The following is a 13094-nucleotide window of genomic DNA, read 5'->3' as shown; positions in this document are numbered from 1 at the left end:
AGGTGGCAAGCAACTCGTGCAAGTACTCACATGGTCTTAGTTATTTCGTATTCATCGAAGAATCACTATAAGCTTGCAACACAATAGAGATAGATTGGGTTTTTTTTTTTACCTCTTAAATATTATCAATTATCATACCATAACATTGACACTCTTTCACATATGCATCTCTATGGAAAATTCAAGCATGTCACACCCTTCAACAATAAATAAAGCCACTCGTTGTAGCCTAAGGAGAGTGCATTTGAAAACTCCCAAGATCCATTTGAAACTTCAAGGAATAGCATACTTTCCACATTTTAGAACTTGGATCATCCACGCACACTGTAGTATATTCATGTTAAACCAATTTATTTCATGCCACTAACACACTATTTTTTTCTAAGATAATGGTGATGTTGCAACTTAGACTCCTTGATGTGCCTTATTAAAGTCGAAACCGAATACATAAATTGAGAGAGACATCTTTGCAGAGACTAAGTTTGCAAGAACAAACTTCCAAGTTCCCACACATGTTTCTCTTTTGGAAAAATTAGTACCATATATAGCCCAAACATTTTCTACCTGCCAATTTAAAATCAATTTCTTTAAGATACATATATGTATATGTATACAGCTTCTAAACGCAAATAAGGAGAAGCTTATGGAGCTTTGTTTGGATGATCAACACATTCTCTACATGTTTTATGAGAAAAGAATGGATTTAAACAACACTGCTTGCTTGATCATCTTCTAATCATGAATAAGAGGAGCTATCTTTTTGCATCACAGCTACTTCTTCGATCCTGCATGTCATTTTTTCAATGTAAGAACAAACAAATCAAAAACTCAAGCAAGGGAAATTTACACAAAGGATAGATACCATATTTCAAGTTGCTCTTTGTTTCATTGTAAAAGAATAATAAAGCTAGTCCTTGACTTTCAACCATTAGTAGCTGGGCAAGCTAAACCCATGGCTACCCTAGACCAAATATGTTAAAATCGCTCAATTTAGGGCCAATATTTAAAACTTTATAATTGTCTATAAGCTTGCATAGTCTAATTAGGGCTTTGGAATTTAACTTCCATGATCTTTTTGACTTGTATCTTGTGGACCATGGCAAATATTTAAAGCTTTAACTCCTCAACACAACAAAATGTAGAGCAATCCTTGCAAGCTTATATTCGCAACTTGTTTATTAGATTACTAAACTAAGAGCCACACGACACCTAAGCCGAGAGACTTTGAACAAGTAAAAGGAAGCATGAAAGCACCAAGGCCACCCACACATTGACTAGGCAAGGACCCTACTTGTGCCAACTAGGAGAGAGAGGGCGTTTGACATGAGAGAGAACGATTTAGAGGAAAGAGAAAAAGAAGTTAAATCATTGATTTCTACCAATCAAGGCAAAATGAAACTTACTTATGCGTGGCTTGGCTCTAAAGCTTTGCCCACAAGCTAGGTTTGGTGGTCTGTTCTTAGACAGAATACGCAGTATCAGAGGCCCAGCTTATAAGTGCAGCTTGCTTTCAGTGCGTGCCTCGAAGGTGAACAAAACCAGCTTTCCCCGGAAGAGCGCCTGGGCCTATCTATCCTCAAGTGTGTATTTACCGCACCTAGTGATTCGAGCTTGGCCTCATGACGACACCCCTGTTCATGGCTGTGTGGTTGCGTATGGTGGGGTGGCTCTTGCCCTTTCCAGGACTCCTCCGGTTGGAGTTGAGTGTACTTGTTAGCCAGCCAATTTTTGGGATCGCAGGCCTTTCCTTGATCTAATTACTCAAGGGGTGAGAGAGTGTGGCCGGGACTGTGAGTAAAGGGCTCCAGGCCACTGCCAGAACAAGGATATTCAGTAAACAGATCTCCAAAGACTGTTTCCAGCCTTAACCCCTAAAATGAGCGTGGCGTGTGAAACAACCACTCCACAGACCCATTAACCACTCATCACTATGATACCTGACTCGTGAGCCATTTATGTTCATCCAACATTTCAGCCTTCAACTACGGTAACCACACTCGTCTCGACGTACGGGTTTGAGAATGCTGAACCTGACTACTGAACAATCGTTTCATCAAACAGAAGAGGGAGAGCGAGGAGAGAGACGGGATTGTTAAAGAGCTTTTACTTACATCACGGAAAGGAAAGTCATCAGCCTCCAGCATGTATACTACATGCCCCATTTTGGGCCGTTTCAGGGCATCAGGATCCACACACCTTAAAGCCACCAACAGAGCTCTCTTCAGAGCCCTGGATGATGGCTTCACATCAAGCCGAGGATCAACCACGTCCTCGGAACGTCGATCACCAACCATGATCTTCAACCAGTCCACCAGATTAATCTGTTCAATCAACAGCCCACCGCCAGAGGTTAGGTGAATCGTTGTAGAGTCATATCGTAGTAACAGTATCAGGTCACACCTTATTCGTGTACATATAAATGCATAGCACATTGCCACTGCAACTGCAAAATAAGTCTGTTGCTTCCATTCCCCAGATGGGGGGGAAAAACAAATGTTTTACCCGAAAACCTCCGTGAAAACAAATTCACCAGAAAACTTGCCACAATCCATGACCGAAGTGACTAGAAAGAGTGAGGAAAAGCAAACGATATAATGTCTCCCTTGTGTCACACACTTCATGAGATTAATCTCACCTCCCCATGAGGCCTACAATAATCAACCGGGTCTCTTCCAGTGATGATCTCCATCATGAGAACACCAAAACTATAGACATCACTTCTCTCTGTTAGCAACCCTGTACTAGCATACTCGGGTGCAACATACCTGCACAGTAATTGTAGCAGATGAAGAGCAATGAAAACGCCCGAGAATGATTAGAAACTTCCTACAGCCACACGAGATTTTGCAGTGCGCCTTACCCAAAAGTGCCCATAACCCTTGTCATCACATGGTCTTTCCCAGTACCAAGAAGTTTAGCAAGTCCAAAGTCCGAGACTTTGGCGTTCCACCCTGCGTCTAGCAAGATATTGCTGGACTTTATATCTCGATGGACGACCTTTGGCTCGAGACCTTCATGCAGGTATGCCAGTCTGCAGATTCCAGAGGGCAAAGGTCAGAGACAGACTATGGGATTGAGAATTTTATGGACCGGCAAGCTAGGAACATGTGAACTTGAAACATCGATTGCACAATGTGAATTGGAGGACATGGCCATGATTATTAATGTACAAGTTAATAATAAAGACATGAATCATCACAACCATATAATTTTGACATATGTTGCAGCTTATTTGGCTAAGGATGGTAAGGCACTGGTCCAGACAGTCAGCAATCCTTTGCAACGTCTACAAAAGCATGCCCATTTCACAAGAGCTGTTATTGCATCACACACAATAATGACCACATCATGTGTCTCAGCATGCATATGAGTACAGGCATGTCTTCAAGACAACCTTCATCTTGGAGATATTCCTTCAAATCAGCCAGAACTGTTCTACTATCGTTTTCAATTGTAAGATGTCACCCTGAAACATCTATGTACGTACTAAATCACTTGTGAATCAGAGAAGTGTTTCACACCAAAAAAAGTGCATGTGCACGAGTGCATGAGAGAGGGAGAAACTTGCCCTTTAGCAGTACCAAGGACTATCTGCATTCGTCCCTCCCATGGGATGGGATTATTCTGTCCTAAACTGCCGTGAAGCCATTGATCCAGATTTCCATTATCTACAAACTCGTATACAAGCATCCTGGAAAAGGAAGTGGAGAAGTATATATTTTCCAACACAAAGCAATCATTCAGCCCATAACTAGAACAATGCGGATGCATAGTTACTAAAACCTGTGAGAGCCTTCCGCACAATAACCCAAAAGGCGAACAAGATTCTTGTGCCGGACACGACCAATGGCCTCCACCTCTGCTCTGAATTCCTTTTCAGCTTGTCCTCTGCATTCATGCCAAAGTACCAGAACATATGGCTCATCAAATGGCCGACTTGCAGACAGAGGCTTGTACATCAAAAGGACAGTTTCTAGTAATTCTTTAAGAAGAAGCGAGCAAACAAAAGACCTGTTATTGAGCAGATTCTTCACAGCGATCAGTGACCCATCCGGCAGTTTCCCTTGATAGACAATGCCATAGCCACCCTCCCCCAGCACATTGTTCTTTGAAAAGTCATTGGTGGCAAGCTCAAGGTCTCGAAGTGTGTACCAATGCCCCCAACCCAAGTGCGAGACCTCAGGCACTGTCGCAGGAAGTAGAGCCACCGAAGAGGAAGATGAATTACCTCCAGTGTCCGAACCTCCACTCCCATTTGGGCTCTTGTCAGCAGTGTCGTTCAAACCGACCAGCGCCCTCTTTTTCCCCTGTACGAACATAGTGTCTATGAATGGATCCACTGTAGTGCAGACATCGCAATGCCCTTCTTCGGCAGCTATCCTCCAAGCACTGTTCTCAGTACCTCTACGTGAGGCATTCTTCTCTGCACCTGCCTTGCCCTTGACAATCTCAAAGCTTGGAACAAGGGCATCTGCCTGGTAGCCAAATGTAACCACCTCTTTCTCCGCGTCTGAGATCTCACTTGCAGATAGCATGTGGGCTCTTCTGAACTGAAAATTGCTTCCATAATCCACAGTGACCTCTTTGATCTCTTTCGACTCTGCAGGTATCATGAGGGCAGGCAACTTGTCAGAGAGCTGCTTGGACCTGTTCCTGGAGCTCAACCAGATGGATAACAGTATCAGAATCAGGACAATAAAGGCTCCAACTCCGATACCTATCACTACCCATAGACGTAACCCAAAGATGGAGGTCTTTTCTGATAAGTAACTCTCGATGGAGCCACCATTTGACATGGCGAACTGAGACAGACGACAAGCTTAGGAGTGCTTTGTAATGGGTGCTTTCAGCAAAAATAATGCCAAGGCATGATGATGCAGTTTGATGACTCTTAGCTCAACCTAGGCAGAAGAACAGAACAGAACGTCTCGAAGAGTTCAATTCTGTAGGTATGTAAGCTGTCTCCAGCTGCAGAAAGCAACCGCAAACCAATCAGTTCACAAACCCTTCTTTTGGGCTTTTCTCCGCTGATTTCTCTCATGGAGCTGGAGGATGACTTCAGGCCTAAGCACCCGCCTCATTCACGTCCAAACAGTGTGTTAGGGTTCAGATTTCTGCAGTGCGTGTTTCGAGAAGCCACAGCAGGTGCCAGGTGCGTGTTTTGACTGCTCGATGCTTCCGAACGAATGCTTGGTTGCTGGGATAGAATGCGCTAAAATTGCTGTGAAACAGACGAGAAGGCCCTAAAGGTGGACGTCCGAAATTCGAATGTAGACCAAGGTCAAATGTGCCCTTCTAAAAAAGATACCAGATAGTATGATAGTTCATAGGTACTAGGTACTACCTACCTACTAACTTAGTGTTTTTGCCTTCCCGTGGCATTGGGAAATACATTCAAGCTTCAATTTCGAGAAACTACATCGAAATGCTCTCCATTGCCCGTTCTGGGTTTAAACTTTACGTTATCAAACATGAAAATGAAAATGCAGGGGCTCTGACCTCCGACTCCCGAGGAGTCTGAGACTCTGAGCATTCAAACTGGTTGTGGGGACTCGGGAGAGAGAGAGAGAGAGACTCTGCAGGAGCAACGACTCTCAGGAGTCAGGAGACAGGAAGCGCAGGGCAATGGGCATAAAAGGATAGCAATGAAATAAATTGCTAACCGCTCTATAAGATCTCTGATCAACTGGCAATGGAGTCCATACGCACGCACGCACAACAGACGCACACACGCGCACAGACTCCAGAGTCCAGAGTCCACATATAGAGAGAGAGAGAGAGAGAGAGAGAGGTGCGTGGGAATTATTCAGTCTGAGTCTTGAGATCAGAGGGCCCAAAAGGAGTACGTGCTACCGAGTCTTGTTAGCCCAAAACACGATCTCAAGCAAATTCATCGTTCCCACATTGCCTGCTGAAGTAGGGCAACGTCATCAGATCATCCCGATCCTGCTAGTAGCTACAATACAAAACCCCTTCTTTCCTGCTCTACGTGTAACGTGCTGTGGTTACACACTACAACAGCTTTATTGTGTAAGAGGATTCAGTAGAGTAAGGGGCAGCTGGCAAGCTCACAAGAAGTCCTCCATCGCCTTAAAGACCTGTCCCTTGCTCTCATCCAATTGAGGAACATAAGATTATCACACCGGCCATTACATGCATAATTGCATTCAGAAAAGGCGTCTTGATCCTCTTAACTGAGAAGTCTGTAATTATGTGTAACGACAGTGTCTGTCTTCGTCTTCAAATGTCAGCATTTCATCGTTTTCAAGGTTATGAATGTAATCCCGAGGGGGTCCCTTTTGGCTAAGGTTAGCATCATTGGGAAGCAGGACAGTGGAGAGGCTGCTCCTGGCTCATTTCGTATTTTTGGGAGCAAAGGACAGCAACCGCACTATTGCACAATTAATTTCCTTTCCTGACAAAAAATTAAACAAATCATGTGTTTCACCCACAACAAATTGCATGCTTCATGTATAATAAGCTATTAGCATCAAGTACTTGAAGCTATGATACAAATTCTTAGATACTAAATTAAGTTTTATGAGAGAGAAAACTTGTATCGTTTTCCTTTATATGTATGTGAATGTGAATGACATGTATTGAGTAATAAACATATGCTAAGCACTCTCTCTCTCTCTCTCTCAATTGAGTCTACTTAATAGACCGCAAAAAAATATTATTTTTCAACCAAGATCGCTATGGTGGGATTTGTGAGCTCATAACACTATACCTCACTTCACAATTTTTATGAGCAAAGGAAAGCAACCATGCTCACTTACAAGGGGATGGTTGATTCCACATGACAATGTGCTTTAAGTGCCATGCATAGCGAGCTTTGCAAACCACATAAAGCAAAACTTATCATCATACTTCATATTAACTTTGTGATGTCACATGAAAACCCTAGTCTTATTATGCATGCTAATTTATAATCATTGCACAGAATGCATACACTTGTATATACATCTTAAAAGTGTTGAGAGTTATGCAATCACACCCATGTGACAGCCTCTTTGTATGGAGCAATAGGGCAAGACTCAAACAATTTACTAGTGAGAATGCTTGAATCCCATAAGCATAGTGGAGAAAAAGGGAACCGTCATGAGCCTATAAAGTGATGTACATTCTTATCATTCAATAATGGAATACAACTGTACTTTGTCTTTCCAATTATAGTCAGTGTCATACTCAAGATTGTGTTTATGAGTCCAAGCTTTCATCTTGGAACCTAATTCACTTGAGTAATAGTTGGTATATTCAGTCTATGTCATCATGAGCATTGTCTTTGTATTCCATCCGCCGTATCCATGCTCTAGATCCATGCATTTCAACATGGTATCAAAGCCATGGTGAGCATGGCTAAGCTCAACTCAGCTCCTCTCTCAATCTCTCTCAACCTTAGTTCAACTTAGTGGTAGCTCGTGACTTTATATTCAACTTCATTTTCCTCTTCCACCTTGTAGCAGTCATAGCCAGCTTGCACAACCTTGCCTCCTTTGAGCTCCTAGATCTCTCTGTACAAGGCATATCTTCCGAGCTTTCTTCTAGGGATTTGATCCTTGACTTAGGGTGCTTCAATCCATCACAATAGATTCCAACATTACGTGCATCAAAAGGCAGCACTGTGGTAATTCGACATGCTGACATTTCTGTGCCTGTCGTATGGCCTATTCTCCCTGCATGTAGCGTGATTCTCATCGTTTCCATAGGGACACTGAAACTCTACATCTACGCTCTCTCCCACTCAAAGGGTTCCCCAAATGATCTTATGTATGAGCTGAAATCTAAGAAAAACCAATCAGGTATAGAAACCCCAAAGTGTGCAGCCATAGCCATTGACCTTCAAGCTCATAAAACTGTACATTCTCTCACTTTCTTAGCTCAACTGTGATGTACCGACCGCTAAATATAGTCGATAATGTTTAGTGGTCGTCTGGGGTTTTTCCTAACTGCTACCATCCAAACTCCACTAGAATGCTTGGACTTTGATTAATCCAGGTGACCTAAGGTCCACCTCACAGGGGAACGTCATGCCTCATCCCACGAGGATCAACCTGAGTGTTTCCTGTTGACCTAACAATTTGCTATCTTTAGCTAGCTCACTCTCAGAGATGTTCTTCAAGAGCCTTCTTATCCGAACGGAGAAGGGGTCATCACCCTTGGTTCATGGAGTGCAACGCTTTTTTCTAATAACGGGCTCGAGTTCGTAAAACCCTAACACATTCTAGCGCAGCCACTACACCTTTTCCTTAAGATAGTGATCAGTCCGAGTTCTAAGAATCTGACCTTAAGGTAAGTCATCGTGTCAGCTCTTATCCTATTTTTTCCTTTCAAGAAAGCACCCGACACATCAGGTCCACTCATCCATCGAACACCTTTCGTTGAGAAAGGTCGTTTGCCCGCTTCCCTTTAAACGGTGTTTTCTTTAGTTATCTAAATAGAGCATACTACCACGATGTTGAATACTTAAAAACAACTTCATTAATTATCCTTTTAGCACAAGGTCAGTTTCACGTCTCTGTTAATTCATGACACAAAAACAGTGAAATTAATCCTTTCAAAACATTGGATAAAAACATATTTATATATTTTCAGTTCCGCCCTCAAAACCAGATGTGCGTCCACCCTCAAAAACCAGAGAAGCGTTTCCAGCCTATATTTCCAACCTCCAATGCAAAACCGCATTGATAACAATATGGATTTCTTCTCCGTCTTCGGACCGACTACATATTCTAGGAATAAATTCCGACCAGAGCCCCTCATGGTTATGAGTCGCCATAAAAGGGAACCTTCTCTACTTGATCGTCCATCCTAGGTACAGGGGATTCACTAGTAGTAATAAGGAGACATCACTTGTGTATAAGAAATATATGAAAATACCCCTTATCTACCCCTATTTATGGGACCTTACCTTATAAAATGTGCATTCCTTCCCTTAAATAGCCCCCCTCCCTTACACTCACGTGGTACCATATGGTAAATCCTACTGGACCCCCCCCCCCCCCCCCCCAGGTCCTAAGCGCTGGTCAGATGCTCTAAGTAGACCAAAAAATATATCTAGCTTGTTCGAGCTCTAACAGTTGACCCCAAGGGAAAGTCAACCACTAAAATCACCCTTAATCTGGGCAATAATATTCCCTTCCATTAGTGAAAAAATCACAATCACATCCAGGTTTCAAAAATCAGAAACCATCGACCATTTAGTCCTTTGCAGTCAATATTTCTTGAGTAATTAATACTACTAAGAATAGTAATTTATAAAGCTAGTTGTAACTTTATCGAAAAGATTTTTCAATGACTTTGATTTTGACAGCCAATAATTTCTAAGGATTTCCATTCCCTGCTTCTTCCTTTTTTGGACTATTGAATTTTCTACGGGAAGACTTAGCTTGATTTGTTTTGCCAATTTCCAAAATTTTCAAAATTATAGCAACCAATTCTTTTCTTTCTTTGATTACCTTCTTTTCCTATGATATTCTAAGTTTATTAAATCAACCATTTCCTATACTTTCATATTTATTTGTTTTGTCACCCAAGAGTTAGAAGATCCATTTTTAAGTAATAATATATATTTCGTATGTCGTTTAAGATAGTTTATGATTACGAAAGTCTTTCCATGACCAAATCGATAGACATTATACTTTATTTAAAGAAGTGTTCAATTCTATTCACAATTATCATTATCATAGAAATAAGTCTTATATATTTAAACGTCCATAGAAACCATTAATTTTTAGTCAAGAGAATAACTCAAATTTCAAGAACTATACTCAACTTTTAGAGATTGACTTAACTAATTTATCATTAGTTAATATTTAATATTTCTAAGGATTCCACTAATGTCATTCTTATTAATGTGATACTAAAATTTATAGTTCGCTGAATCATGGAAATAATTCTAATATTCTATATATGTTTCTTTAATACTAATTCTAATATTCTAATAATGTTTCTTTAACACTAATTCTAATATTCTAATAATGTTAGTTTTCTAATAGATTACCTTGTATAAGCTTGAATTTACATATAATGCTTAAACAAGATTTTTGACATAACATTTTATGTAAAATTTTCTACGGTATAATAGTTAGCATAACGTTCTAAGTTAGAAAATTTTCAAGCATACTTGTTTTTTTTTTTGTATAACATTCTATGTTAAGATTTTTCTAGAGCATAACAATCATTCATTCTTTTCTTATTTTTACTTTATTATCCCATGTATATATACAACTAATTTTTTAATTATTTCCAATGACTAGAACCTAATCTAACTTTAACCATAATTATCACTAATTCTTTCTTTCTTAAAAAATTTATCATTCGATTAAAAAAAAGGATCACCAAAATGCTAACATTAAAAATTAATTTTCTTGAGCTTTTTTAATTTATGTTTTTAAAAATAAAATAGCTTTTATTATTTTTCTAAAATAAAATAATATTTTCTTAATTTATTATAGAGCCTGGTTTTGACAAGGATTATTCATAGCCAGTCCCGCGTCATGTGACGATATTGGCAGCGTACCCACATTTGGGGGTGATACCACACCTCGTCTTCTTGGCGGCATGATGATCATATTTTTGGATTTTAGAGAAAAAATGATAAGATTTTGGCTATGTAAGGGTGTCGTCGTCGCTTCTTTGATCGTCATTCTTCATAGCAAAGTCTGTTTAGCTCCATACTCATGCTTTTGCAATGGAGGGGAGAGGTTTTATTTATAGGAGAGAAGGGGGCATGGGATGCTGCTTGTATAAGCGGCATTTGAGGTGTCACACAGTGACACCATGAAAATGATGGGTGATGGGTTGATTAATTGGGTGCCAGCTTGTTATAATTTTCTAGATTCTTTTTAACATGAAAATGTCATGTGTACGATATTTTCTAGTGAGGTGGCAGTTTGAGATTTTTTTTTAAAAATCGTTTTTTGATTTTAAGAGAAAATTAGAAAGAGGGTATGAGGTGTCCTGATGAGGTTGGAAGTGGCTAAAAATATCCCAATTTTTTTAAATAAAAATTGGAAAATTTTGGAGGAGGAGTACTGATGTGGCAACTTATGAATTTCCAATCAATAAAAAAGAAACTTGTTTTTGAATTTTTCATGAAAATTTAGGATATGAGAAATGAGGCGTCTTATGGAGGTTGAAAAGTACTAGGATTTTTCTAACTTTTTTATACGATAGTTGGAAAAATAAGAAATAAGTACTTATGTGGCAAGAGATGGGAGGAAAAGTACTCATTCTTTCTAACCATTGCTTATCTGTCTCTCACCGTGTCATTCTCTTGTAAAGTCAAACTTACAATTGAACTCTTTCTCTCTTTTAGTTAACTACTCTTCGGCTTTTAGTTGGAATTAGACTAACTGGATGATTTTTCTTTTCTTCCCATTTTTCCTTTTCATGCATGCATAATTTCTTACGTGTTTTGTCAACAACTAAGGTGGAGTTTTCATGATAAGGAATAACGCACATGCTGTATTGAAAATAATTAGCTCGTGTTTGCAAAAAACTATTATTTTTGCATGTGTTCGCATACCTTTAAGTAAATGTACAATCGTGCATTAAGAGTGAGTTCACAAGCGTAAATTATATCTTTATTTATGAAATGTGCGTACACACGTGTGCACATATGCCTAAGGAGGAGTTCACATGGATAACTTATCCCCACCGAATTGGTATTTTTAAGGCTTAAGTCATTTGGCTAGTGGGAGGGGGGGAGTTCATGCAAGGATCAACGATTTTGCTCGTGTATACGATGAAGAAAATTGCCATGGGAGATTTCTTAATTTTTTTGTGTGTATATTTTTGTGTTGTCAAGGCGGTTTGTTACGTCCTCTTTCCCTTAGAGAAATCGAGATGTCCTCATCTCGAGAGAAACTCTGGGTGGTCTCTTTGGAGAATGGACTCCTCGATCCAGATGGCATCTTCTTCAAGGTAGTCCTTCCATTATACAAGGTACTCACGGAAAGTACGATTTTTGAGAGGCTTCTCTCTAACCTCTAGAGTTCTCTCAAGCTAGACTTCTAAGATTCCTTGAGTTGGCATTACAATCTGTCCATCATCTAAGACATGATCACGGCTTGGGACATACTGTTTTAGAATATTTACATGGAAAACATTATAAACTTTGAGATGAGGGGGAAGTTCTAATTTGTGGGCATGACATTTGATAATTTTGTAGGGGCCGCAATATCTAGGGCTTAGCTTCTTGAATTTTCCAAGAGATAGAGAAATTTTCTTAGGTCGAACCCTTATGAAGACCATCTCGCCCTCCTTGAATGTGTGAGAAGTTCTCTTGGTGTCTGCATAAGCCTTTTGCATGTCTTGAGCAACCTTAATGTTTTGACGAATCGCTTTGGTCTGTTCTTCCATTTCTTCCAGTATTCTCCTAGAGGTTCGACCCTTAAGGTCGGATCTGAAAATTTTAGAGGAGACAAGCACTCTTACCCATACAATGCTTGAAAGGGAGTCATACCAATGCTTTATTGGTACAAGGCATTATAGGCGAATTCCACCAAGGAAAGATATTGGATCCACTTCTTAAGCTCTATGCTGCAGTAAGCCCTTAAAATGTCATTCAGTACTTTATATGACCCATTCTGTTTGCCTATCTTTTTGTGGATGATAGGTAGTACTAAGGATTCCAATAGCTTGGAAGAGACAAGTTCAGAATTTGGACGTGAACAGTGAGTCTCTATCACTGACTAACCTTTTTGGTAGTCTGTGCAGTCGAAAGATCTCCTTGACAAACAACCTAGCAATGTCAAATGCTTTGAAGGTAGTCTTAACTTGAATGATATGAGCAACCTTTGTCAACAAATCCACAACTACTAGGATAAAATCATAACCTCCCTGCACCGTATGAAGGCTAACCACAAAGTCCATACTGATGCATTCCCATTTCATTTGTGGAATGTCAATTGGATGTAACTCTCTAGGAAGTTTTATCCTTTCTGTCTTGATTCACTGGAAACTCAAGCATTGAGTCACGTACCTCAGAACATCAACTTTCATTCCTGGCCCATGATAGCTTTTCCTAACAGCGTTGACAGCCTTATCATAGCTTGCGTGTCCAGCTATGGGACTGTCACGGGCCTCCC

General features: G+C 40.1%; 1 protein-coding gene across 3 annotated transcripts; it reads right to left on the bottom strand.

The window, feature by feature from the left end:
- Positions 1-431: 431 nt before the first annotated feature.
- LOC148038084 (putative serine/threonine-protein kinase At1g01540) lies at positions 432-6110 on the bottom strand. Of its 3 annotated transcripts, none has more exons than XM_087668698.1 (8): positions 4718-6110; positions 4012-4600; positions 3784-3888; positions 3569-3691; positions 2861-3031; positions 2636-2765; positions 2112-2321; positions 432-785 (listed from the first exon to the last, which is right to left on the bottom strand). In XM_087668698.1, exons 1-8 carry the CDS (start codon positions 4794-4796, stop codon positions 753-755), a joined length of 1440 nt encoding a protein of 479 aa, XP_087524824.1. In that variant the 5' UTR covers positions 4797-6110; the 3' UTR covers positions 432-752. The 3 variants fall into 3 exon arrangements, with proteins under 3 accessions (XP_087524824.1, XP_087524832.1, XP_087524819.1); XM_087668706.1 differs by having other exon boundaries at positions 5500-6109; XM_087668693.1 differs by having other exon boundaries at positions 433-785; positions 4012-6108.
- Between the last annotated feature and the right edge of the window lie 6984 nt (positions 6111-13094).

The sequence above is a fragment of the Lygodium microphyllum genome, chromosome 3 (genome assembly GCF_053477565.2).
Source record: "Lygodium microphyllum isolate KBCC chromosome 3, Lygodium_microphyllum_v1.1.10, whole genome shotgun sequence".
Classification (NCBI taxonomy): domain Eukaryota; kingdom Viridiplantae; phylum Streptophyta; class Polypodiopsida; order Schizaeales; family Lygodiaceae; genus Lygodium; species Lygodium microphyllum.
This window is presented reverse-complemented; position numbering and strand designations above follow the sequence as displayed.

Bases quoted from the DNA above. Each gene is read 5' to 3' on its own strand.
- LOC148038084 (XM_087668693.1), bottom strand. From the start codon at position 4,796: ATGTCAAATGGTGGCTCCATCGAGAGTTACTTATCAGAAAAGACCTCC. The intron at 3,692-3,783 runs GTTTTAGTAACT...TTCCTTTTCCAG, and splicing joins TGTGCGGAAGGCTCTCACAG to GATGCTTGTATACGAGTTTG. The intron at 2,322-2,635 runs GTGAGATTAATC...TTGATTGAACAG, and splicing joins ATTGTAGGCCTCATGGGGAG to ATTAATCTGGTGGACTGGTT.